Source organism: Amblyomma maculatum, chromosome 6 (genome assembly GCF_055883805.1).
Source record: "Amblyomma maculatum isolate TAMU_Amacu chromosome 6, ASM5588380v1, whole genome shotgun sequence".
Classification (NCBI taxonomy): Eukaryota; Metazoa; Arthropoda; class Arachnida; order Ixodida; family Ixodidae; genus Amblyomma; species Amblyomma maculatum.
The window spans coordinates 165,661,049-165,686,549 of record NC_139349.1 but is presented as its reverse complement, the minus strand read 5'-3'; the positions used below and the strand labels follow the sequence as shown (position 1 = coordinate 165,686,549).

Genomic DNA, 25,501 nt, shown 5'->3' with positions numbered 1-25,501 from the left:
TGCCGCACAAGGAGCACTTAAGGTTATCCGGTGGCGGAGCGAATCACTGGCCCATCGGTGCAATGTTGCGCCGATGGGCGCAACACTGCGCCTTGGTTGGTACCCGGCGGTATCGGGGAATGCAAACTTGTTACCTCCCGAATGCAAGGCAGACGCTCTTCAACAAGGCCGCCCTTTATCCTCTAACGCACGTTCCACTGCGCATGCCGAGATCGCCTTTATGACACTAGATGGCGCCACATTGTGGAAGGTGGCAGGCCGTCCTTCCGCGTCGGCACCAATATACGCGTGCGCACTATCGGCGTGGGAGGGGGCACGGTGGCGTATCTATGATCGCGCTATGCTTTAACTTTCTAGCGGCCTCCGTTTGCAGCTTCCCTTCTGTGTTCTCAATTGCGTGCATTTAGTTCGCCACTGGCTTAATTCATACTTTGTCCCCTATTACCAGAGTATGGGAAACACCATCCGTCATTACCCTCTTTCTAACCAAATACGACCACAATCGCATTTGAAATTTAGTGAACTCTCTCAAGTTTAAGCTAGCTACATTATTGGAAGCGCTATTTAGTGGATGCCCCATGCATTCATATATACAAAGAGCCCAGGATGAGTCTTATGCAGCATTTTTCTTGTCTTATTCTGCCTCCGAGGGGCCACCAGGTGGCGTCGCCCAAGACAGCAGCATCCGCGTCACGCCCCAATAAAATCCGTACGCATCACTATTCAGCGCTCCCAACTCCAAAAGCTTTCAACTGGCGGCGTCATCTCATCGTCCCACATTGCCTGTTACCAAGGTCGACCCGGTGCCACTCCGTTTTGCGTGACAGTGACTTTTCTAAAGTTCTAAGCGGCCGCCACCCTCGTAGGCCTCATGGCCCAGCAGCATAGCATGGACCCCTAAGCCCCAGCGGCGCTCCAGCCCCAGACTGCTCCTGGAAACATTGCCACCGCGCCTCTCACAACCGCAGCGTCCACCTCCTTCTCGGACAAGGCCCACTCGAACTCGCAGACTTAACCCCGGACCCCGCAGGCGGATGGATAAAAGGTTTGGTTTGGTTTGTGGGGTTTAACGTCCCAAAGCGACTCGGGCTATGAGGGACGCCGTAATGGAGGACTCAGGAAATTTCGACCACCTGAGATTTTTTTAATGTGCACTGACATCGCACAGCACACGAGCGCCTTGCTTTTCGCCTCCATCGGAAAGCGGCAGCCGAAGACGAGATTCGATCCCGCATCCTTGGGAACAGTAGTCGTGCGCCGTAACCACTGCGCTTCCCCAGCCGGGTGGATGGATAAGACCCGTCGCACGTAAGAAGACATGCACCGAGCCCCGTTGCCGACATGCCCTCCATTCCGTGTGCGTACAACTCCCGTCGCCTCCTTTGCGCCTGCTGTCAAGCCCTGCACTGTGTCACCACCTTCTATTCTCCATCCCAGACTCCTGTTGGCGCCTCTTCTGACACATCTCTCCATCTCCGGCCCCAACTGTAACTTCCCATCATTAAGATTACAAAAAAACGGGCTATGCGAACCATTACACAAAGCAAGTATTCCGAGCCAAGTAAACCACTTGTCCAGTTAATAAATATTCTTTCTTTTGACTTTTGACTTTTGTGAACTTTAAATATAGCGGTGTGTGCAAACAACATATAAAATATAATCAACCTTTCAAATGCCTCCCTGTTTCGCTCTTCTTCTCGACTCACAAGAAATCTCACTCATAGTAACCTAAATGTGCCACCGAAAATAACATATGCAGCGAAAAATTGTTGCAGTTCTCTGGAACCAAGTTTAAGAATCATTTACCCCCAGAAATAAAATAGTTCTATGAAAGAAGTAAAGCATTAAAGGTCCACGGAAACGGCCCCCAAGAAGACACTAATAAACGCGTTCAATGTGTAGAACGAATTATTTTGAGCATTAAACCAAAGTATAACTCCTTAGAACAAAGCCAGTGATTTATTATTAATTTTTAAAAACAGCGTTTTTTGAAATTCGCGGGCACAGAGGATGTCGTTTGGCGGTGTCGCATGGAACTATTTCCCAGGACCGTGACGTCACGGGCATGTTGACTGGCAAGCAAGCCAGAAGCTGCCATTCGCTGCGGCCACTGCAGCCATGACGTCACGGACACACTTCCGGTAGCTGCGAAAGTCGTCTGCTCGTGCGCTGCTCGAACTCTGTGCGGGCTGTTACAGCTCGCCGCCCTTATCGGTTAGGTGGCCATTGCCCATTAAGTGCAACCGAAGCGACGCAGGGATCGGCAGAACGAAGCTTCATTTACAAATATCTTATTTATATAACGTGGTTTCAGGAGTATCGGAGTGTCGTCCGACGAGGCGTCAACAGCACGGTCAAGCACCGCACGATGGCAGCACCTCCTTGACCGCCGTAAACGCCGCCGCTGTGGCCCCTCCTCCCGCATACCGTTCGCGACCGACACGGCGGATCGTTAGCACCGATGTCCGAAATAAAGCGTGCTAAAATTTGTTGGCGTCTGGAATATTGAGCCGAATATCAAGTATGAAGCCCTCGTGAGGATCGCTGACCAGCAGCAAATTGCTGGTAAGAACGATAGCCGTGATACAAGCTAGTTTCTGCTCAAGCCAGCTGCCGCTGGTGCATTTCGGCTGATCCGATCTGCTCGTACTAGCTCTGCAATTAATGCGTCGGCAGAGTTAATCCTATAATTATTTTACTATGGCAGGATAGGAATCACTATAAGGCAGTTTCATAAGTAGACGATTTACGACAGCGTTGATCATGTTCCAAAGCGTCGACCGCCGCGGCTTCGAAGCGAAACAATAGGCCTAGCGACGACTAGGGACGGTCACGCACGGCGCCGGCGTTCGCCGCGCTCGCACGTTCCACCCCCGCGGTAATTGTGTAACGTACCTCAGCCTGCTCGCGGCATCCCGTGCTGCAGGCGTTGCAAACTCGTGTACTTTCATAGCTAAGGCCGCGTATTTTTTGGCGTTCTGCTCAGCAACAAGCCGTTCAAACGATACTGTAGGCACGACAAGGCTTCAGTACGCAGTCGCTGCGCTGTCGGCCGTAATCGAAGACCTCGGGCGGCACCATATTCTATACATCGATCTTTAAACGTGATACAGTGTGCAAATGAATAACTTTGTGAAGCAGACCCGCTCGTACGTTTCGCGCACTCGGGCGCCGACGAGTAGATTCCGTCAACAGACGCCGTCATAACCTCAGTTAACGACGCAAACCGAGGTCGTCAAGCTCGGTTTGCGGTAACCGCGGTTAGTGGTGCAACCATGGTTTGGTCCGCCGTGTAACATAGGATAACCACGGGTTCGCGGTTACACTAACCGTCGCTGCGCGAACTGGCGAACTCCTCAGGCGTGTGCAAGCGAGGACGGGTTGGAGCGAGTACGCCAGCGAGCGAGCGCGCGGCAACCGGAAGTTCGTCGAAGTGACGTATGTCTGGGCGGAGCTTTGAACTTGCTTGTATTCTTTGTTTTTTTATGGCTCCCTTCGGCGTACGAGTTGAGGGGGAAAATTGGAAGGGTCATTTTTAATCGCCGATATCTCTGGTGTTGCAGAAGCTAGATCGAAAATTTTTGCGGGAGAATGATGGGTGGTTCAATAACTATCAGTGTTATGGCGTTGTTTACCCTTCTTGGTGACCCCTTTCTGGGGACCTTTAAGAACCTAATTTACGAGCCTCATTTGACCTATGTGACAATCGTTTTAGGTTTGTGTTTGCTGTACCGTGTTGTTCATGACAGATGTTTTTGTTGCTGCTGTAAAATGCACGTTATTTCATTTTCTTCGCATCGTGGGCAGTATTTTAGCCTTTGGCCGCTATTTTGTGCTTTTAATTTTACACAAGTGCTGTGTCATCACCATCATCTATTTTGTTTCTGAACCCCACACAACCTCTGGCTACGGGTTCTGTCAATGTTTTGATATTTTTTACGGCAAAAGTAGATAATAAAATGAATGAATGAATCAATCAATCAATCAATCAAAGCGATCTGTATTTGTATGCAACGAAATACATAACGAATATTTGGACCGATAGCCGCGGGGCTATAGTAGACGGTCCAGTACAGAATAAATTTGATCAGGCAGCCATAATAAGCGCGCGCGCGCGCGCACACACACACACACACACACACACACACACACACACACACACACACACACACACACACACACACACACACACACACACACACACACACACACACACACACACACACACACACACACACACACACACACACACACACACACACACACACACACACACACACACACACACACACACACACACACACAAGATGAAACGAACAAACAAAAAGAGTAAACACGCACGGAGGAAAAAAATACATTTCAGCAAACAATTAATAAGCGAGTAATACAAAACGCAAGCGCACAAAAAAATGGGGGGCCGGGGGGAGAGGAGATCATGACTCTTCTTGGCTGTTAATAAAGAACATTTTGCAACTCATCTTAAAGTTATCTGCAAGTTTCACATTATTGGCAACGTGTTCCAATGTTTTGCTCCAGAAAATTGCACTAAACGTTCTCCGTACACATTGTGGCCGGCAGGCAGGTTGAAATTGCCATTTAATGCATGTCTTGTAATACGAGATGGTAACAAGAAAATACCAAATGGCAGCGGATTGCTAGTATTAATGATGTTATTGACCAATACACAGATTTTGTAATTAAGTATGGATTCCAATTCAGTACTCGATTTTCTAGAAATAAATTATTGCTCCTGCAGTTGGAAGATACGTGATATATTATACGCAATGCTCTCTTCTGCAGTCTCTGCAAGGGAAGTAAATAGGTTTCGTACGTTTGTCCCCAAGATTTGCAGCAGTAGCTAGTGTGGAAGTCAAATAACGAAAAATACAGGGAACGTAGTAGGGTGTATGGGAGGTATCTTTCTCCTTGGCAAGCGCGTAGCAATTGAATGCTAGCTTTTTAGATAGCTTATCTATCTGCTCTTGCCAGTGCAAGTGCTGGTCAAAGATGATACCAAGGTATTTGAAAGAACAAACTTGCTGAACACAATCATTGTTTAGATATATGTGAATCGTACTAGGGTCAATGTTTCTTCTCTTGGAGTGGAATACTACATATTTAGTTTGATCTAGATTTATTGTTAGTTTATTAGCACGAAACCATTCTGAAACATTAAACAGTTCGGATGTTATCGTGTTTTCTAGGCCAAAGAGTGACTCAGATGTGAACAAAAGAGCAGTGCCATCTGCATACATAAAGACCTTTGAAAATTGAATGGCCTGGGGTAAGTCGTTCACGAAAATAGAAAGCAAGACAGGACCCAATACAGATCCTTGCGGGACCCCGCAAATCACGGGTATTAGTGTAGAGTGTCTGTCACTCAGCACTACTTTTTGTTTTCTGGCGGAAAGGTAGCTATGAAAGGACTGGGGAGAGGCATTATTAATATCACATGATTTTAATTCTTTCAATAACTCTCAGTGACAGACGCACTCAAATGCCTTTTTTGTGTCGAGGAATATTACTATTGCAATTTGATTTTTGTGAAGAGCAGTGTTAATATGGTGAGAAAGTGATGGGACAGCAGTGGTTGTTGATTTGGCTGAGATAACGCCATGCTGCTCAGCACAGATTACATTATTATCAAGCAGCAATTTATTCAATTGTACGAAAATTAATTTTTCAAAAACAGTATTGATTACACTAAGCACAGATATGGGCCTGTAACTACTGGGGTCATTGGGATCTCCTGTCTTGTAGACTGGCACAACTTTCGCAATCTTCAAGTTTATTGGATACTGGGAGCTAACCATCGCATGGTTAGTTATGTTGCATAAGGGGGTGCAAAGGATGTCGATATTGCCTTTTAGCGCATTCAATGGTATTCCGTCATAACCGCAAGCTTTGTTTTCTCGCAGAGTTTTAATTACTGACCTCATTTCTTCTTCAGTTATCTCCCGGAAAGCGAAGGTATTTGTTGCTATAGGTCTTGTTAATCGAGGCGTTGTTGAAGGGAAGGCATTAAGCAGTTTCCTTCCGCGATCAACGAAATGATTATTGAAGGTATCAGCCACCTCCTCTGAGATTACGTCTAGAATGATGTTATATTTTCCTTAATCCAACAACATCGCTCACAATCCCCCATATCTTTTTGGAATTTACTTCCTGTCTCGCAATTAGATTAGTGTAGTATTGCTTCTTTGAGTTCCTCATCATGGCGACCGATTTATTTTCTGTAGCATCGAAAGTGTTCCCGGCAATACCTAGTAGTCCGATTGCTTTTCCACTTATGATAGTATGAATCTTTCTTTATCAGGACTTCAAGTATAGCTTTTGTCATCCAAGGGCATATACCATGGTCGTAGTTACGCCTGGTGTATGTGTAAATGGATCGCTCAATGACGTCTGTGATTTTTATTACCAGATACTGATATTCAGTATCGATGTCGTCATCATGCACGCCTTCGAAATCGGTGCACCGAAGCAGCGATCGCACTCGAGCGTGATCGATTCGGGTCGTACGTTTTTTAAACTGCTTGGATGGACAGCGCAAAGGGTCACAGGGATAAAGAACGAAGATGGGATTATGGTCTGAGATGGCAATGTCGCGCACACCAGCAAACAGGTTTATGTCCTTGTTGCAAAGGACATGATCAATCAGAGAGGCGGATTGGTTAGTGACTCGAGTTGGCTCATCTATAACGTTTGTCAAGTTAAAGGACTGTATCAGCAAGAGGTAATCACGGCAATCATCTTTCAACAAATCAATGTTGAAATCACCACAGACAATCAAAGACGATTTACCCGTCGCAAGTGATAATAGCGTAGTTTCCATTACGGAATAGAATTTGTTTAGACAAGCGCTTAGTGGGCGGTAAACAACCCCTATAATGATGCCACACTTCAGTTCAATGAACACAGTTTCAACTATACCTGCTTCATAACTAGCATTGCATTTACAGCAGTAATCAATCCTCTTTCGAACAAAAATTGCGAGGCCACCACCACGTGATACAGTATCCCGCGGTCGCGAGAGGAAATTGTACCCAGGAATTTCAACAGTTGCACCTTGCTTGAGCCATGTCTCTGTCAGCGCAATAACATCAAAACGATACTAGTAATGTGAAAGATAAGCAACAAAATGGTCCAGGTTTTTCCTAGCACTCCGGATGTTGCAGTGTAACACAGATACTTGACCGCGCCCAAGCCATTTGTTTTCAATTTGAGCAGAAGTGTAAGTCATTCGGAGATATAGCGATTACAGTGTAGCTTATTTATTTCTGTACCTGGGCGAGGTCAGCCATCCGCGTCACCTGCAGTACTTGCGATTTGTCTGTCTTGCGCATCAAGATTTTACCTTCTATGACCCAGGAATACTCCAACCCTTCTCTTTTTTTGCCTTCAAAGCGTGGTCCAGCAGCACTTTCTCTGCCGGGCACAAATGCTCGTTCTACATAGACTGGTCAACTCTTTTCTTCTGAACTGTTGAAATTCAGGTGAATTGTATTTAGTCTTTGTTTTTGGCAGCTTTCAGCATTTTGTCTCTAGCGGTATGGGAAAGAAATTTGACCACCACATTTGACTCTTCTGTGTTCTTCGATGGAACTCGGTGAACGACATCAATGTCACTCTCATTGATTTCAATTTGCAAATGGCGTGATATATCTGTCAAAGTAGCGATAAGGTTTTCACCCTGGACTACAGGAAGCACCTTGATTTCAAGATTACTTCTCCTGCTGTACTGCTGCAAGTCAATCACCTCTTTCTTCATGTCTTCTAGTTCTTTCGAGAGGCCATCGTTGTTCCTCTTTATTTGTACGCTTTCAGCTTTCACATTTTTCAGTTCCATTTTCATTTCAACTATTTCTGCCTTAAGCTCGTCAAAAATTGTGTTAATCAAATCCATGGATTTCCGCACTGGCTGAAGTTCATCTTGTATTATCTTTTTGAGAGCCTCTTTCAGCTCTACCTGATTGGTTTCAAAGTGTCCTGATAAGTCAGCAAGTGCTTTCACGACTTTCTTTATAGGTGCCTTGTCTCCCATAATATTATGTACAGACGGACGGATCAGTCCAAGAGCCGCTATATAGCAAGAAGCACCTTAAGTAAAAGAAGGCTCACACATGTACCTGCTCAGAATGAAGCAGGCAGTTAGTTGCAGCTCAACGTTACGCAGTCCTGGACTGCTCCGGAATGGTGCTGAGGGTGGGCTAGACAGCGGCTTTTATAGCCTTCCTGTGACGTCGACGCCCCTTTCAGCTGCGCACGCGCATCTGACTGCCGTACGATAATGAAGGAATTAATTAATCAGTAATTAATGAACGAACAGTTTGTCACAATTGAGTGCTACACGGATGAGTGCTATTAATCACATCACCCTCAATAATGAAAACATGCACGCCCTTCCGTACCTTGCAGCCCCCGCCCCTGCTGCTGCCGCTGTGCTATATAAAGCTTTGACGCTGGCCTCATCAAGGGCTTGAGAGTTACTCTTAAAATACGTCCTGATCCGGGAATCCGGATCAGGACGAATTTTTCTTTAACTACGAAGTTTCTGAGAAAGCTGTATAGCTTTCCTTTGTAGCCGTATGGCTGCGCTTGGGTGGATGCAATGAGTAATTACTCCCTTATTACAAATCTACTCCACCTTGAGGGATTCCCCTAAATATTTGACCATCACCATTCCCACTTCGAGTTATAGATCAATTCGCTCTCGCCCTACCATCTGATCTGCTGACCGTCCTGGTTAGCTCAGTCGGTAGAGCGACTGCCCCGGAAAGGCGGTGGTGCCGGGTTCGATTCCCGGATCAGGAAGAATTTTTCTTTAACTACGAAGTTTCTGAGAAAGCTATATAGCTTTCCTTTGTAGCCGTATGGCTGCGCTTGGGTGGATGCAATGAGTAATTACTCCCTTATTACAAATCTACTCTACCTTGGGGGATTCCCCTAAATATTTGACCATTCCAGCCTCTTCTGGCCACACGTGTGGACCTTATAGCAACCTCCCAGCTCAACCATGCTTGAAATCACGCCCATTGTACACGCCACATAGACATTCTTGCGAATGCCGTCTAGAATTTACATTATGCACACGGACTCTCAAAACGCTCATCAATCTATCCACAACCGCCATATGACTGTTGATTTACGAGGTACTCTCGATGCGGCCCTTTTCGCCTTACGCCTAGCCCATGTCACTAGTGGATCCCTCGACATACAGGAATCACCGGAAATAAGTTGTGTAATCAGACAGCCCGCGATTTCTATAACCGGGCTCTGGTGATTTTCTGGGTCCGCCCATCGACAAGTGACTAAGTACGCACTATGAAACACCATCAGCGCTCTACGCGGCAGAAGAAAGGTTTTGCCCATCTTCCGGCGTCCCACCCAGCCTTTGATATCTCCCAAACCCGAGCACACCGCAAGATTCAATCAAATGCTCTCACTACCCATGCGTGCCTCTACCTTTATCACATGCGAGCTGACCTTTCGTGCCCTAATTGGCCCTGCATCTACGCGAATCTTGAACACTGTCTTTTCCACTGTCCTGACAACATAAAATCCTCAAACAGTCCCTACACCCCACTGTATTCTGCTGCTGCCTGGCTTGAATTTTGTTCATCGAAGGACCATCTAGTCTTGGTACAACAGACTGCCGATCTGCTGAACGTTTACTTTTTGTCCTAAATACAGTTTACCCCTACTACTACTGCTACTACTACTGCTCCGGCCTTTTACAGCACATAACCAATCGCTATAGCTGTGGACAAGTGTCATGATGGTTAGAATTATTTCGAAAGTAATCACCAGGAGGTTCTGAGGTTGGCAAGATTGCCTAACGTTTGCGTGTCCTAGAAGCATTTGCAAAAAAAAAGAAATGAAGACTAGAATTATGAAATAAATTGCGAAAAAAAAAAACGATGGCGTCGTGAATAAGTTATGAGACGAGTGTCATATGAGCAATTACGCCCTTAAAAAGTTGTGTAGTATGTGGCGGTGATGAAACATTGTTACCATCGGATGCAGTGAAATGACCCCGAATGGCCGCCCCTCTCCTCTCCCATATCACGACGGCCGCTATCCCTTGGGGAGCGGCGTTTTTATCCAGTTGGAGGAGCTTGATGTGTTACTGGGTTGGAGCAGTTGTCAAAGTCGCGTGTGAAGGGGCTCGCGTGTAGGGGCCGTCGGCGTTTACTGATCATAAGATTCAGATCGGCGGTGGTATCCATATTTTTTCATTTTCCTAATAGTGTCCTTAATATAAGCGGAAGAAATTAGAAAAGGTTATTTGGGACAAAATATGAAAACTTTGTCGATATAAAATCTACATAATTGGGGATCCTATAGGCGTTTTAAGTTGTTCATGGTAACTAGAAATCGATAACGTCAATACGTCAAAACAGTGAGCATAACTTGCAAGTGGTGAAGCAGGTCGTAACTGGAAAGTGAAGATGCCATTAAAAGGAATACGACAAAATATCATTTGCACGTTGAGGCTGTATGACGGAGTTAGAAATTGTTGGCCTCATCGAGTCACATAATCAAGGTGACCTTCAAAGTCCGCTATATCGCACTGTATGATCGCACTATTCTCACAGTATTTTTTGCGTCTTTCGATCGTATGTGCAGCGCTTTGTCCTCATTACAGCTGGAACACATGAATAACTATGCTATGTGGGTGCAGAATAGCAATTCTTGCGATTCGGCTTCGCTCGTCCCGCGTTGAGTTTGTCTCCATCCATAACATTTCTTTAAGCGTCAATCATTAGACCTTGTCTAGAGAAAGAGGGGGAGGGGGGGGAGGGAGGCAAAGCTCAAAGCGTATAAACGGCTTAACCTGCGTAAAAACCGATTCGAACAGCTTCAGGGAAAATAAAGAGAACTTTCACATAAATGGCTTTATCACCTTTGTTGATAATTGCTTCTATTTTTGTATGCGACTTCAATGTACTAACGCATAAAAAATAAATAAGTGTTTGGCAGATATCTAGAGTTGACCAAATTTAATATTATGTCCATGGCGTGAACGGTGCGGTGCGCATTAATGATGAGAGCTTCCCACGTTCAAGTTAAAATCCCAGTTTTCCTCGCTATATTATGCTGTTCTTGTATTTCAAAATTCAACCGCATTTTCTGTTTGCGCGTTTGGGAGCTTCCAATACACCAGTTGTCCTTGATTATTTTAGGCAAGCTTTCAAATGTCCAGAGTTTGCTAGCTAGCTCAGTCAAGCTGACTACAGGCTTCAGAGTTGTGTGGACGTGCCTCCTTTGATTTTCTGCTTTGCAGAATTTAAGTTATTATTCACAAATTAGCTATGTTTTTAAGCACATGCATTAAGAAGAACATCTGTATTCAGAAGCTGTGCATAGTCGTGCGAAACAATATACTTAAATTTCTTCATCGTGGTTCTATTATTGTAGCTTTTCTTTGCTGGCATTGAAAGGAAGCTCGCACTTGGGCAGCTGCTGGTGCATATCTCGCATGAATGCACGTTCAAAGCATCACGGGGCAGAGAACTCCAGCAAACAGTTGATTTTCTCATCTCAGAGACATATTGAAACGCTCAAGAAGCCTCGCTACAACGTGAAAGATGTATTTTAAAGCTCGTCTTAAATTTTAATGACGCTTAAAAAAACCTACTTGAAACTAACCTTACTCCAAACATTTATCAGACTCTTCTTCTAGATGGTTTACAACTTCTGCGTTGACACTGTGCTCCCTAAGGCAATAATAATAGCAATAATTAATAGCTAGTTTTCACTAGCTCATAATGTTTGGAGGAGAAAAACTAGCGCGAACTCAATATGAAATTTACGGCGGTAGAGAACCCTATCCTGCACAACAAAAAGCTACAGAGAAGAATCCGACCTTCCAGATGTAAGGCTTTCAATGATGGATCTTAAAGATGGGTCACTGCGCTGTTCGTCTCCTATGTTGAAGAGATTGGAAAGTGCGAAGAAGCCGGAAATGGCTTCTGTGTCACCGAGATCAGATCGAGCAGAGTCGCCACCTTGCGGCTCAGCGGCGAAACCTACCCAGTGTGGATGTGTTTTTGCGTCGCGTGCCAGCCCGCATTGATTTACGCGCCCGCATGCGGCGTGTACAGGAGTGTTTTTTGTTTGTTTCACCGTTCCTGCCCGCTTTTGTTTCCCTATCTGCCTCTTGCAAAGAGATATGTGAATTAGGTATCATCCCGCGCTTCATTACAAGAAAAAATACTTGTCCGTATATAGTATATGTCATGCTGGATAGGGACATCATCCGTCGCGGTCCTCGGTGCTTGAGATTCTTTGACACGCGGTGTCTCAAACGAAGTGGTACTGTCGTTAGCGCCGTGTCAAAGCAAAACAGGTCGTTGCCGTCAATAAAAGTTAATGCAAACGCTCAGAAATCGCATATTCCGGTTTCTGTTTATAATACCGCAGCTACTAAAACATATGCCACCGCAGACTGCTTCATACAGCAGAATGCAGTTTGAACAGGCCAATATGCCTGATATGCCTTCTGTATGTACGATAGAGTTCTGTGAGAACTTCTTTTATGCTTTTAAACCTCTGTCGCGGTGTATCATGGTAAGGGCGCTCGACGACTGATTTCGAGAACGGGGGATTCAAGCCCGACCATTTCGAAAGGCGCTCCTCTGCTGTAGGATTTGACTGCACATTAAACAATCCCACGTGGTCGATGTGGTGGTAATAATAAAAAAAAACGGCACCGAAACCAGCCTCTGCAATCATCCGTCATAGCCGATGTCGCTCTCATGCTTAAACCCGGGCAATATGCATTTCATTTCATTTTGTTTTTCTTTTTTGCTGTTGAAGGCTTCTGCACATCCGTAACAGTGGTAATGAGCGCATTTTGCTCTGGAGAAATGATCGAATGTTTGGGAAACATCTTCCCTTACACTAAATATTACATAATACACCTAGATCAATGTACTTTGCTGGTAGCCTATTATAATCGTCACAATCCCTCTACGTCCAAGTGCTGTCTTCCGAGCAAACTTGTCGTTTCTAGCAAGGGGAGTAAAACAGCTTCATGCGGGCTTAAATATCAGTGTTTAGTTTGGGAATAAATACACCTTTACAGTCGCATGATAAGATAACCTCCATTTCTTTCGGAATAGTTTTGTATTCGGCGCATTTTTTGAAAGCAATCCTAAACTTTTCTTCGCATAAGATTTACACTGCTCAATAATTAGTGATAAAGAAATCTTCAGCTTTTACAATTGCTGGCCAGAACATGACAGGGCCCATGCGCAGTTTATGACGATTTCTTCGGAGCGAGTGATTCGTAGCTTGCACTTCAACATTGCTGAAAATGAATCGCTGATTATCGTAAATTTTCTACAGTGTGTAAATGTTCTCTCACACGGTGAAATTTATTGGCATTGCAAAACAAAATAATTACACAACTAATTTACCATTATATATCAACATCACACACATCAGAAATCCCTTAGACTTTCCTCAGTTTCAGGAAATCATTTACAGTTACTGGCGCATGCAATAATACACTATCACATTCTATGACAGTGGCCGCAAAAAGCATCAGCGTGGTTATGAGCTCGCCAAATTTAATCCACTCAGCGCAGTACATGTGAACAATCAGCTTTCCTGTGCGGCGAGGTTTCCTGTATAGTGTCGGCGTGATCTCATTTTCTGGGAATACTTGTGCGTGGTTGCCTAGCCTGAGTTGATGTGCACTCAGTCTAAAGCAACTCGCCATGAAGTACGTTGTCATTGCTACATTTAACCTGCTTAATCCTCGACTCAAGCACGATATAATGAACCAGACTTTCTCGATTCATTTTTAAGCACTGCAGATCAGAGCACGACCCTTGTATCTGCGTGGGCTTGACACTAAATTCTCCCGTCTCACTCGCATGAGTCGATAAAAAGTTTAAAAGTCTATAAAAAATGCAAAGCTGTCATTAGGTAGGCTCAAGTATTAGGCACGTGAGCGTGGTACAGCGCAAGATACATGCAAAGTAAATCTAGAAGACTGGTGGTTGCGTGCCTTGTTTTCCTAAAACCGGCGCTTCTTCTGCTGCATTAGCGAAATCCTTGGACTTTTTTTTCTACAATATTGCAGCAATACTGAAGAAGACCCGTTTTCATCGCCAACAAACTCGCCCTAAACTTGAAAGCAGACCACGTCGCCTGCGTTTCTGCAAGCGCCGGCTGCCGCCGATCCCCACTACCAGAACGACGGGGCGCCACCTCTAGGTCGATCTCGCGGCGAATAGGACTGCGAGACAAAGCGTCGCCGTCTTGATGAAAGCGCCACATTATAGGAGTATTCTTGAAAGTGCCGGACCCAGCGACCAAGACGGCTGGAGGTACCTTTCAGGGATGACAACCAACAAAGCGCGGGATGGTCCGTTACAACTGATAAAGAACGGCCGAATAAGTAAGGTCGTGATTTAGCGACTGATCTCTGATCTCGAGCCGGGCATCCTGAAGAGTGAAGTTGCACGGACCTTAGCCAGCCTTGCTAAAAACAAAGATAGCTGAATTGACGGCATTCCAGCTGAGTTGCTTCACAGCCTAAACCATGACGAGGCTGTTAAAGTTCCGTATACATTATGTCAGCAAATTTGGACAACTCTGCAGTGGCCACAGGATTGGAGGAGGTCAATTTACATCCCCATTCCAAAGAAAGGCAGTGCCAAAGATTATTCCAACTACCGCACGATCGCGCTTATTTCGCATTCTAGCAAGGTAATGTTGAAAATCTCCAAGGTAGGCTGCAGCAGTATGTGGATCGGGAGCTTCCAGACGTGCAAGCTGGGTTTCGCAAGGGCAGAGGAACTAGAGACCAAATTGCCAACCTTTGCTGGATCATGTAAAAAGCAAGAGAGTGCCGGAAACCCATCTACTTCAGCTTTATTGATTATGTGAAAGCGTTTGACTGCGTAGATCACAGCAGATTGTGATAACCTCTCCAAGAGATGGGAGTTCCAATTCACCTCATCTGTCTCCTCGGGAACCAGTATGAAGGGCAAGAGGCCACTGTCAGAACTGGGCATGGTCTTACTGATTGGTTTCCGATTGAGAAAGGAGTGAGACAAGGCTGCATACTGTCGCCCTGCCTATTTAACCTATATGCTGAGTGCATTATGAGGAAGGCCCGTCTGGACGAGTCTTCTCCTGGAGTGAAGTCTGCTGGGAAACGTATCAACAACCTTAGATATGCGGATCATACCACTTTAATGGCAGAAAGTGAAGTGGAACTCAAGAGACTTCTGATGCGCGTACAGGAAGAGAGTGAGAAGTTTGGGCTTAAACTGAACGTTAAAAAGACAAAGATCATGGGTCTTGCCCTATCAAGTCCTGGAGCATCAAGGGACAAGAAGTGGAAGCTGTGACAGATGTTCTCTTCTTGGGCTCCAAGATTACTCCGGAAGGAGGCTGCAGCCATGAAATTAGGAGGCGCCTGCTTCTGGGAAAGAGAGCCATGGCTAGCCTTGACCACTTAGTAAACAGCAGACATTACACTTCCAACCAGGATCCGTATAACGCGTGCTATGGTCTTTCGAGTTGTGATGTATGGATGCGAGAGTTGTACTGCGAAGAAGGCTGACCGCCGAAGAAGTGATGCGTTTGAATTGTGGCGCTGGCGGAGATTCTTGAGAGTTCCTTGGACGGCCAAAAGATCAAATCAGTCGATTATGGCGACCTTAAACCCCGACTGCTCAATGGAGGGTCAAATTCTAAAGTTAAAGCTCAGCTACCATGGTCATCTGATGAGAAGAGAGGAGTCGCTGGAGAAAGATTTGATGTTGGGAAAGGTTGAGGGTCACCGGAGAAGGGGTAGGCAGCGGACGAGATGGTTAGATGGCATCCTCGAGGCGCTGCAGATGAAGTATTGTGATGTTAGGAAGATAGAGACCGGAAAGCGTAGCGTGATATGGTCCATAGGGTCACGAAGAGTCGGACATGACTGAACGACTGAACTGAACCGAACTGAATTTAGCGACAGCCCATACAAGGGCGAGACACTCGCGCTCAGTGATCGAATAACTGCGTTTTTCGTTGGAGAGAAGGCGTCTATCATATGCGACGACGCCGTGGCGATTGGTTCTGTGACAATTGGCTACATGCGATTGGTTCCGTGGTGATGTTCGCTGTTATATAAGTTGCCGCTGTCTTGTAAATATTCTGTATATACATCGAGCCTTCACGCAGCAATATATTCAAGTGTAAAATCTAAGAAGTGAGGCTGGCACTAGAAATTAAAGAATTTATAAGCAGCTGAAAATATTTTTGCGGCGCTCGTAATAAAAAGGCCTGTATAGCAGAGACACACATACTACACATAGAGCTTTCTATGAAAAAGCGGCGGTGGAAGCAAGAACTCGCGCAGTTTCTGGTTGCCTCAGCTGTGCAGAAAGGGCTAAGATGAGTTAAAATTATTCTCTTCCTCTACAGAGTGGATGCTACGGACTTGCAGGTATTATACCAATTCGTTCAATCACATTCCGAAGGTTAAGCAGCAGCTTTGAAGAAATAAAAAAATTCAAGGACGCTTTGGCGACTAAAGTGATTAAAGGCGAAATCCTGAGTGCTGCATTCTGCTACGCGACTGTTGCGCATGTAGCAATGAATGCTGCTACGAGTAAAGCGAGCGACTACTCTTTCACATTCTGCGAGTATATTTATTCAGTGAATTCTGCTTGGCTGCGACGAGATCGCGTTCCTTGTATCTTCGCAGTTATTCTACGTGTACAGTTGTGTGATTAATTTTACCGTGTGCGCGGCAATAATTAGCAATTAAGGAATTAAGTACACCTAATTAGTAACAATAATTAGTTACTATTATTTAGTAATTGATCATTGATCGGCATGCGGCCATATAAGGCACGCATTCGTGCATACTGTGGTGGTGCTCTGTGACTGGTCGAAACCTCCATGACGTCATTCCGTCTCGACCAATCAGAGCCGCCGCAAAAGCGTGACACTTTTGCTGACGACAACGATGAGGCAGTGAAGGCTTTCGCCTTAATATAATGAGTTAAACTTTCTTCATTTAGAACTTCATTCAATTTGTCCACACAAATCGATCAATTAGTTGCTCTCTTTTTTGCCTGGCCTAGGTATTCCCGGCAGTAGAAGCTCGTATGTTACGACATTTACTTTCGCAACAGTCGCGTTGATCACTCGCGAATTTCCCGTACATTTAGTGTGTTGCATTTGTCCGCTGTAGCCTTACCGCAACCATGCTAATTCTGAATGCAAACGTTGCTTCTTGTTTCAGATTATGAAAGAAGCCAGAACCTTGCTGCTGACACGGTGAGTGGAATTGCCTGCGCTCATGCGCCTTCAATATTTCAGCTCCCCCTTTATGTAGAAATCTCTCAGGCACCAGATGCGTACCGCCGTAAACAGTGTGGGTAGAAGCATGTGTCGAACGTAGAGATTAATTTGGAAGATAAACAGAACATCAATATTATATATGCTTGTGAGATAGTTTCTGCACAAAATCGAATCGCATGCAATTAGCGCATCTTGCTACTGAATCGAATACGAATCGAATAAGGCTGTACTAGCATCACGTGCGTGCCGACTATTCGTAGAAAGCAAACAGTGGGAAGCAGCAACGCGCTAGCGGTTGTGTTGTGGAACAATGCTCGAACCTATGCAAAAAAGTATACCTTAGAGAAATATGAGATGAAACATGGGAGCACGTGTCATCCACGCTTTGCAAAGCGCTGCCACCGACAGGTAATAAGAATCAGCGCTAAGGCTAAGGGCGCACGCAAAGTAAGCTTGCTCGGCTGCTCTTTCCGAGAATGCCCCTGGTGCCACCCATTCTCGTCTTCCGTTGAAGGCAGCGCTCTGCAAAATGCGACGGCCACGCGCTCCCGTGTTCCCTCTCAAACTGCTTCCAGCTGTACCTCAGGTGTCAAAAGACATAACACCGATCTCAAGTAAGTATTCAAGCAAAATCTAAATATTTTTAAAACAGCAGGACATTAAGGAAGCGTGGAGAAAAGGCTGTTTCTGTACACCTTATCAACAGCCTCGGTTAAAGCGATTTAACTGTGCGTGCGGGGAGCGGGGAAAGCGGAGCGTTTGGAAGGGATAATTTTCAGCTTTTTCTGGGTTAAGCACAGTTCAATATCCAATATGGCAGCGCCCACGACCACTATTGTGAAAAGGTGTAGACAACTCTAGTTGTCTACACCTTGTACACCTTGGAGCCTGCGTCTACAATACTCCTCGCTCCACCCCCCCCCCTCCCCCCTTCCGCCCCAAAAGTACAACATTAACAGGTGGCATATTTCAGAGTGCGATGCGGGACAAAATGACATGTTTCCTTACGAAGGATGAAATTACCTTCGTTTCAGGCGTCATAGCGACATAGGTTAATATACCAACTTTCCCACTGTGTTCATTTGTGCAATTCATAACGCGAAAATTCACTGTAAAACGGATACACAACAAAACCTTATACATGCGTAATGAAAACTGAAAGCCTGTACAGATAAAATGAAACCACTATTTGAATTTACTTCAAATATTATCATAAGGGTCAAGTGTGCCGAAAGAACAGCGCCAAAATGCGAATTTTGTTTGTTGTTTTTTATGAGTTTATACACCAAATTCTTCCGACTGAAAGTGCCTTAGAGTGTCGGGAAATGCGCGCATGATGCTTTGCTGACCGGAGTATGTACTCACATAAAAAACGAATGTGCCACAGCGCGTGATGGTGATATGGGCACGTATTATGCTCGCTCACTAAATTAACGGGGTTTAGGGATGTATAGTTTTCTTTTCCAGGATTGTTGGCTTGTAGTACCTGGCTAACTGTATGTACCTTATAACACGCTGCTTTTAGGTGAACGTATAGAAGTGCATATCAGGTAGGAAGCATTTCCTAATGCACGCATTGCTGTTTTGTCCAACAAGCTTATATTATTTATTCTTTGCGGTCGTACTTCCTCATATCAATGAACGATAATCAAGCTCCGAATGCACTAAACACTTGTAAAGCGTTTTGACATCGGATGGAAACGAGTAATGGCACCTGTATAAAACGACGCTGTATAAGATACCTTAAAAAAGCCTATAAAGCGTTTTTACATATTTCCAACGCAATATACTGAATGAACCTAATCTGACACGGTCTGGCACATTTACGCAAGTACCTCGAGCTCGATAAAAAACAAAAGCCTATTTGTTTTTGGTTCCTTTATTTTCATATTTGTTTCTGCAACCACTGCTCAAATACGAACAGAACCTGTTTCACGATTACATCTCTGCCTGAAAAAAAGTGCAGTACCATCATCGGCGTAGTTCGCAAAGCGGCAGCTCTTGGATTGTTACCACAATATCATTTAAGTACTGCAAAAAAGTGCGGGTCCAAGAATGATACCTTGAGATTGCCCAGTTTTAATCTATCGAGGGGTTGCTTCATGTTCGTAAATTGCTTAAATTGGGTTCTTGGCTCGAGGTATGATTTCAGCAGCTCTAGTTAAAGTCCTGAAATTCCGTTGCTCAAATTGAGTTCGTGATTCGAGGTATGATTTCAGCAGGTCAAGTGAATAAGTCCTTAAATTCCCATCATTCTAGATTACCAATAAGCCGTAATGTGCTCGATCGAAAGGTTTACTGAAACAATGATAATTGGACTCTATTTAGCATTCTTGAAGTTCTTAAGTTGCTTACTGGAACACCAGGATGGAAGGCGATGACTGGGTGCCCAGCGACCGAATATCACTCGAACCAGGTCTCCAGTGTCGACCAGGCTTCAGCTTCACTTCGGCGACCTCATCGACGTGTCGCGTGAGTTACTGTCGGTCAGAAGTACTACAATACCTCCTCAACAAAAAAAGGAGCCACCCTGGCATCTCATGGTGAGGAGAGGGTGGGCGGATCATAATAAGGCTTGAGGCTCTCGAGGTGTACGGTTTCTCGGCCGCGGCGACGATGGTCCAGAGATGGGTCCGGGGGCTCTACTATGTAATTGACAGGAGAAGATTGTTCCAGAATTCCGTGCGGTCAGTGATAACGAGATAGGAGTTTAGTGAGAGGCCGGGAGCGGAGGAAGGCACCCTGAAGGTGTCGGATTTCAGTAATAATAATAATAATAATAATAATAATAATAATAATAATAATAATAATAATAATAATAATAATAATAATAATAATAATAATAATAATAATAATAATAATAATAATATTTATAATATTAATTGGTTCACAGGAAAGCAAAGGCACATTATCTGTCACACTACTTTCTTTGGACACCTTAACCACGCCTTAAGTGAAGGGAGGAAGACGGGAGGTAAAGTGGAAAGAGAGAAAGGCGAGCCTTAGGGGAGGGCTACGGAGTAATTTCGACCACACGGGGATCTTTAACGTGCGCCGACTGTGCCTTTGGTGAGCCTAGTTTTCCGTGGTGAAGGAGGGTGCCAATTGTCGGCATTCCTCAACATATGTGCGTGCTTCACACAGTAGAGTGGTCTCTAAATCATCGGGGTGATAGGGCAAGATAGTATCTATAGGAGACGTAGGTTCTCAACCGAATATAATAAAACCAGGAGAGAACCCAGTCCTGGTGTGTGTAGCCGTATTGTAGGCGAACGGGACTAAAGGCACTACCTTGTCCCAATTGAGGCGTTCAGTCGTGTCACGAAGAGTCGGACACGACTGAACGCCTGAACTGAGCTGAACTGTCCCAATTGAAGTGAGCGATATCAATGTACATGGCTAGCATACCACTAAGGATGCAATTAAATTGCTCGGTCATGTCGTCCGTTTGAGAGTGATAAGCTGTGGTACACTGTTGAATGATATGACACTGCTTAAGGATGTCTTAGACGGTGTAGGAAAGAAATACACGTCCGCGGTCATTTAGCAGCTCTTTCGGTACGTCGTGACGAAGAACAAGGCAATACAGGATGGACGAAGCAACATCATCCCGCGCGGTAGCAGATTGCAAGGCCGATGTTTCCCTGTAACATGTTAGGTGATGAACTGAGACTATGATCCAGCGGTTGTAAGCGGAAGTGATCGGAAGCGGTCCAAAAAGATCGATGCCGACGAGTTCAAAAGTGGCTGGGGTAAGGCAGTGGCTGCAACGCAGCGGTCGCGTGGAGGGGTGGACTCTGCGACGTTGGCAAGCGTCACACGATCAGATGTATTTACGAATGAAGCGGCACATGCCGCGCAAGTAATATCGCAGATGCAGTTGGACATGCATTTTCAGCACACCGCGTGGCCGCATTGGGAATCTGCATGCAAAAAGACGTAGATGGCAGCTCGGAAGTGTCGAGGAATAACGAGCAGCCACTTTCGTCCCGCAGGATTGTAATTGCGCCGGAATAGAAGTCCATCACGAATGGCGAAATGATTTTCTAGGCGATGAAGTGCACCTGACGGAGGCGTGACTGTGGGTGTATACGGGAAAGTTAAGAGCGAGGAAATCCACAGATCCTTCAGCTGATCAGATAGGATGTCGTTCAATGTTAAACGCTGACGTATCGTAGGCGCAGAGGAAGCCAACCATCGAATCTTTTGGAAGCGGCGAGCGGAAAAGGGTATCAGCGTCGATGTGCCTGCGCACAGATTCATATATGACGTAGATATCGTAGTCCTGAAGACGTAAATTCAGCAGGCGAGGCGCCCAGAGGGATCTTTGGAGACAGCGAACGGTGTGCTTAGTGGTCTATAACGGCGTAGAATGGGCGATCGTAGACGTAGGACGAAACTTGGTAATTCCCTGATGATGGCCAAACACTTTTTTTCAGTCACAGAATAGTTCGATTTCGTTTTGGTGAAGGTTCGACAAGCGTACGTGACGACATACGCTGAATATCCAGTTTTCCGTTGGGCCCCAATAGTGCCCAGACCAACGCCCCTTGCAACAATGTGTATTATGATCGAGCAGGCAGGGTCAAAATGGCAGAGTATAGGGGAGAGACCAGTAGGCGGAGTAATGTATTGAACGCAGCGTCACAGGCTGGTGATCAAGAGGGGATTTTAGGAGTGCCGGCGAGAATCTGCGTTAAAGGGGCGAGAATACTGGCGAAGTTGCGGATGAAACGGCGGAAAAATGAGCACAGACTTCGAAACCTGTGACGTGTTTTCAAGGTGGTCACCTTGAGAAAGTCCACGACAGCACGAAGCTTACTAGAGTCCGGTACATTACCATTCTTGGAGACAGCATGGCCAAGTATCATCAGCTTGGTACTGGCAAAGTAATATTTTTCAAGTTGAGTTGCAGGCCGGCTTCTGTAAGAAACGTAAGTACACGCTGAAGGCGCAGGAGGTGGGAAGAGAAATGTCTCGAGAAAACGAGAATGTCATCACGATACCAAAGACACTCTCTCATTTCAGCCTACTGAGAATATTATCCATCATTGTCTAGAAGGCGACTGGGGCATTGCGCAAGCGGAATGGCATCACGTTGAATTCATATAAGCCGTCGGGGGTGATGAAGGCTCTTTTCGGACGGTCAGCGCAAGCCATTGGTATTTGCCAATAACCGGAGGGTAAATCTAGCGACTAAAAGAACTCCACTCCCTGCAAACAGTCTAGCGCATCGTTCATTCGTGGTAGTGGATAAACATCCTTACGGGTGATTGTATTCAGATGGCGGTAGACCAAACAAAACCGAATCATGCCATTTTTTTCGTGACCACTACAACGATGGAGACCCAAGGACTCTTAGATGATTTTATGACTCCCCGTTCAAGCATATCGTAAACAATGTCATGGACGACGCGGTGCTCAGTGAGCGATACGCGGTACGGTCGCTGGCGCAAGGGAGTGTGAGTACCATAGTCAATTTCGTGCGAGAAGACCAAGACGCGTCCCAAGGAAAGTTGGGACACGTCCAAGGAAGCACTGAAGCACTAAACCAGGGTTTCTATTTGGTCAAGTTGAGCTGGTAGTAGGTCGGTAGCGATGGTTCGATGAAGGGCGTCGACAGGAACCATATCACTCGTAGTCGCACAACACGTCATGGCCGCGATGTGACTAAAATCATGAGGTTCGGAAAACACAGGCGAGATCAGGGTCCAGCTCCTCAATGTAGCCGAGGCACTCGCCGCAAAGAACAGAGCCGTTGGGCAGGGAAACGAATTTGAGGAATATATAGCACAGCTGCCATCGGAAATCGCGAGAACGGCGAAAAGGATAAGGAGGTGGTGATAGTGGGTAGAGGCGGCTGCGGGAATAAAGCAGACAAGGCCAGGAAGGGCAGAAGTCGAATTAAGGAGAACGAGATGAGATGAAAAGCGAGGAATGTCGGAGTCTTCAGCTGCAAGTTTAGCAGAGCGCACAGGGAAACATTACGCACGGGTGAAAGCGCAACTTCAGCACGGGCAATCACAGCGCTGTGGGTCGAAATGAAGTCGTAGCCGCAAATGATATCGTGAGATCAGTCACGCAGCACCACCATCTCAACGGTATATGCACATTCGTGTATACAAATTAGTACCGTGCACGCTGCCACGGGGTTGATGCACTGTGAGCGGTGTGTACGATGCGAAAAGACAGAAAGCGGCGTCGTCACCTTGCGAATTCTGCGTCGAAGGGAATCACTAATGACGGACACGGATGCACTCGTATCCACCAGCGCTAGAACAGCAAAGCCTTCAACGAATGCTGCGATCACTTTGGCGGGGGAAGATGGAGGACTTTACGGAGTTCGTCAAACGCGCCGTTCTTCACTCCGGAACTGTGGCACTCAGCTTTCTTCTTGCGAAGTGGCCTGTCGACAGAGCATTGGTGAAATGGAACGTCGGCGAGGCGAAGGCGAACGTCATGTGGTATATTGAGCACGAGGTGGAGATAGTCCAGAATGTATATTGGACATGGGTGGCTCGAGATCTTAGTGGTACTGGCGCACATTATTCCCAGGATGAAGCGGACGCTCACAGTAAAGACGAACAACGTGCCGGAAGCCCGCAAACGTAGCAATGGGGCGATTGTGGGCGGTTCGCCATGGGTTCTAATGCGCCTTTGCTATCGAGGAATCGAGGGAGATTGCGGCGGAATGAAAGAGGGTGGACCACAGAATGTAGGGCCCGCCTGGTAGGATGGCGTGGGAAGCCGACCAAGCGCTCTAGCGGTTACTTCAGCGAGCGTAAATCACTGGCGCTTTCACGAGAGTAAGCGTAACAGTGAGTGGAAGGACTTCGGTGACTTTCTCTTCAATTACTTGCGGATAGCCGGCGTGATGTACGACGCGATGGCCGGCACTAAGTGCGAAGGAAAGATAGTCGTTTGAACGAGATGTTGGAGGTACAGCTGGCGTGCAACTTCGCGAATGAAGTTGTGGGTACTCTGTATAAATTGTGACTGCTCGACAGACTATGAAGCTCTTGCAAAGCCGGCAATTACCTCAGCAGGTTCGCCAGACTGCCGCGTAGAAGCGCTTTGCTTCCGCAGCTCGCCAAAGCTCATGCACAGGGCTATAACGTCAGATACGGAAATAGCATTCCTGGCCAGGAGCATTTAGAATATTTCATCAGCGATATCTTTGAGAATTCTTGATTCTTTCGGTCTCAGGCATGGACGGATTGACACGCTGGCAGAAGTGAACCACGCCATCAATGTAGGTGGTAAGTGTTACTGCCGTAAGCCGAGCCCATGGACGGAGACGTTGTTCGGCGCGGAGTTTACGTACCTTGGGGCAGCCAAAGTCGTCTGCGAAGCTCTTCTAGAATATAGACCACATCGTGAGGTGGGCTTCATGGTTGCGAAACCATACATTTGCAACTTCAGTGAGATAGGAGAATCATCCAATCGATTATAAGTGCTGACGCGCTCGAAGCAGCCCAGCCAATCGTCAACGTCGTGGTCGTCGGAAACGCTGAAGAATGAGGAGTCATGCTGGCATTGAGCCCCGGAACAGAGGATGATGCCAGGGAAGAAAGGGCGCCGACGGTGGTTGGCTTGGAGCTTCCTGCATGGTAGCGGCAGACGCTAACGTGCGATTCCGAAGTTCCAGGTAGAAAACCTTTACGAGGACAGGGGCGACGACCGAGACACCTCTATCAAGTGTGAGTTGTTTATTGGAACACCAGGACGGTAGATGATGGCTGAACAGCCAGCGAGAGTATCGCTTGAACCAGGTCATCTTCTTCTCCTTCCTCTTCTTCTTCTACCTTGATAAATGACAATTACCCATGAAAGGGGTTGGCCAGGGTTCAGTGTGGACTGCCAAATGTACTACAGATGCTGAATTAGTGGAATAAATTAATTATCAACTAAACTAAAATTTTAAGGTTTAAGGTCACAGAATTGAATAAAAAGAAAAAATACGTAGCGAAAATTCGGAACTTTGTAAATTTGGAATATAATTAGGAAGAGAATCTGTCCGTATCGGTGATGTAGATATGTAAATATACTGACAAATTTGAGGCAACGCAAATACTTTTGCACTCGCATTGAAGGAGAGGAACCGACAACGTAAACCCTAATTGTGCTATTAGAATTTATAAATGTACCCTTCTCTCTTGTGCAAATCTTCGGCAAGCGAGAA

General features: G+C 45.9%; 1 protein-coding gene and 1 non-coding gene across 2 annotated transcripts in view; both read left to right on the top strand.

Annotated features, from left to right (window-relative positions):
• Positions 1–25,501, top strand: part of LOC146187342 (uncharacterized) — a 272,734-nt gene that overhangs the window by 118,966 nt on the left and 128,267 nt on the right. The window contains exon 2 of the mRNA XM_084607651.1: positions 17,261–17,295. Within this exon, the coding sequence (XP_084463777.1) occupies positions 17,261–17,295 (35 nt within the window). The remainder of the gene's footprint in view (positions 1–17,260; positions 17,296–25,501) is intronic.
• On the top strand, positions 8,741–8,814 carry TRNAS-GGA (transfer RNA serine (anticodon GGA)). The gene has a single exon. It is a non-coding gene; the product is annotated as a tRNA-Ser (tRNA).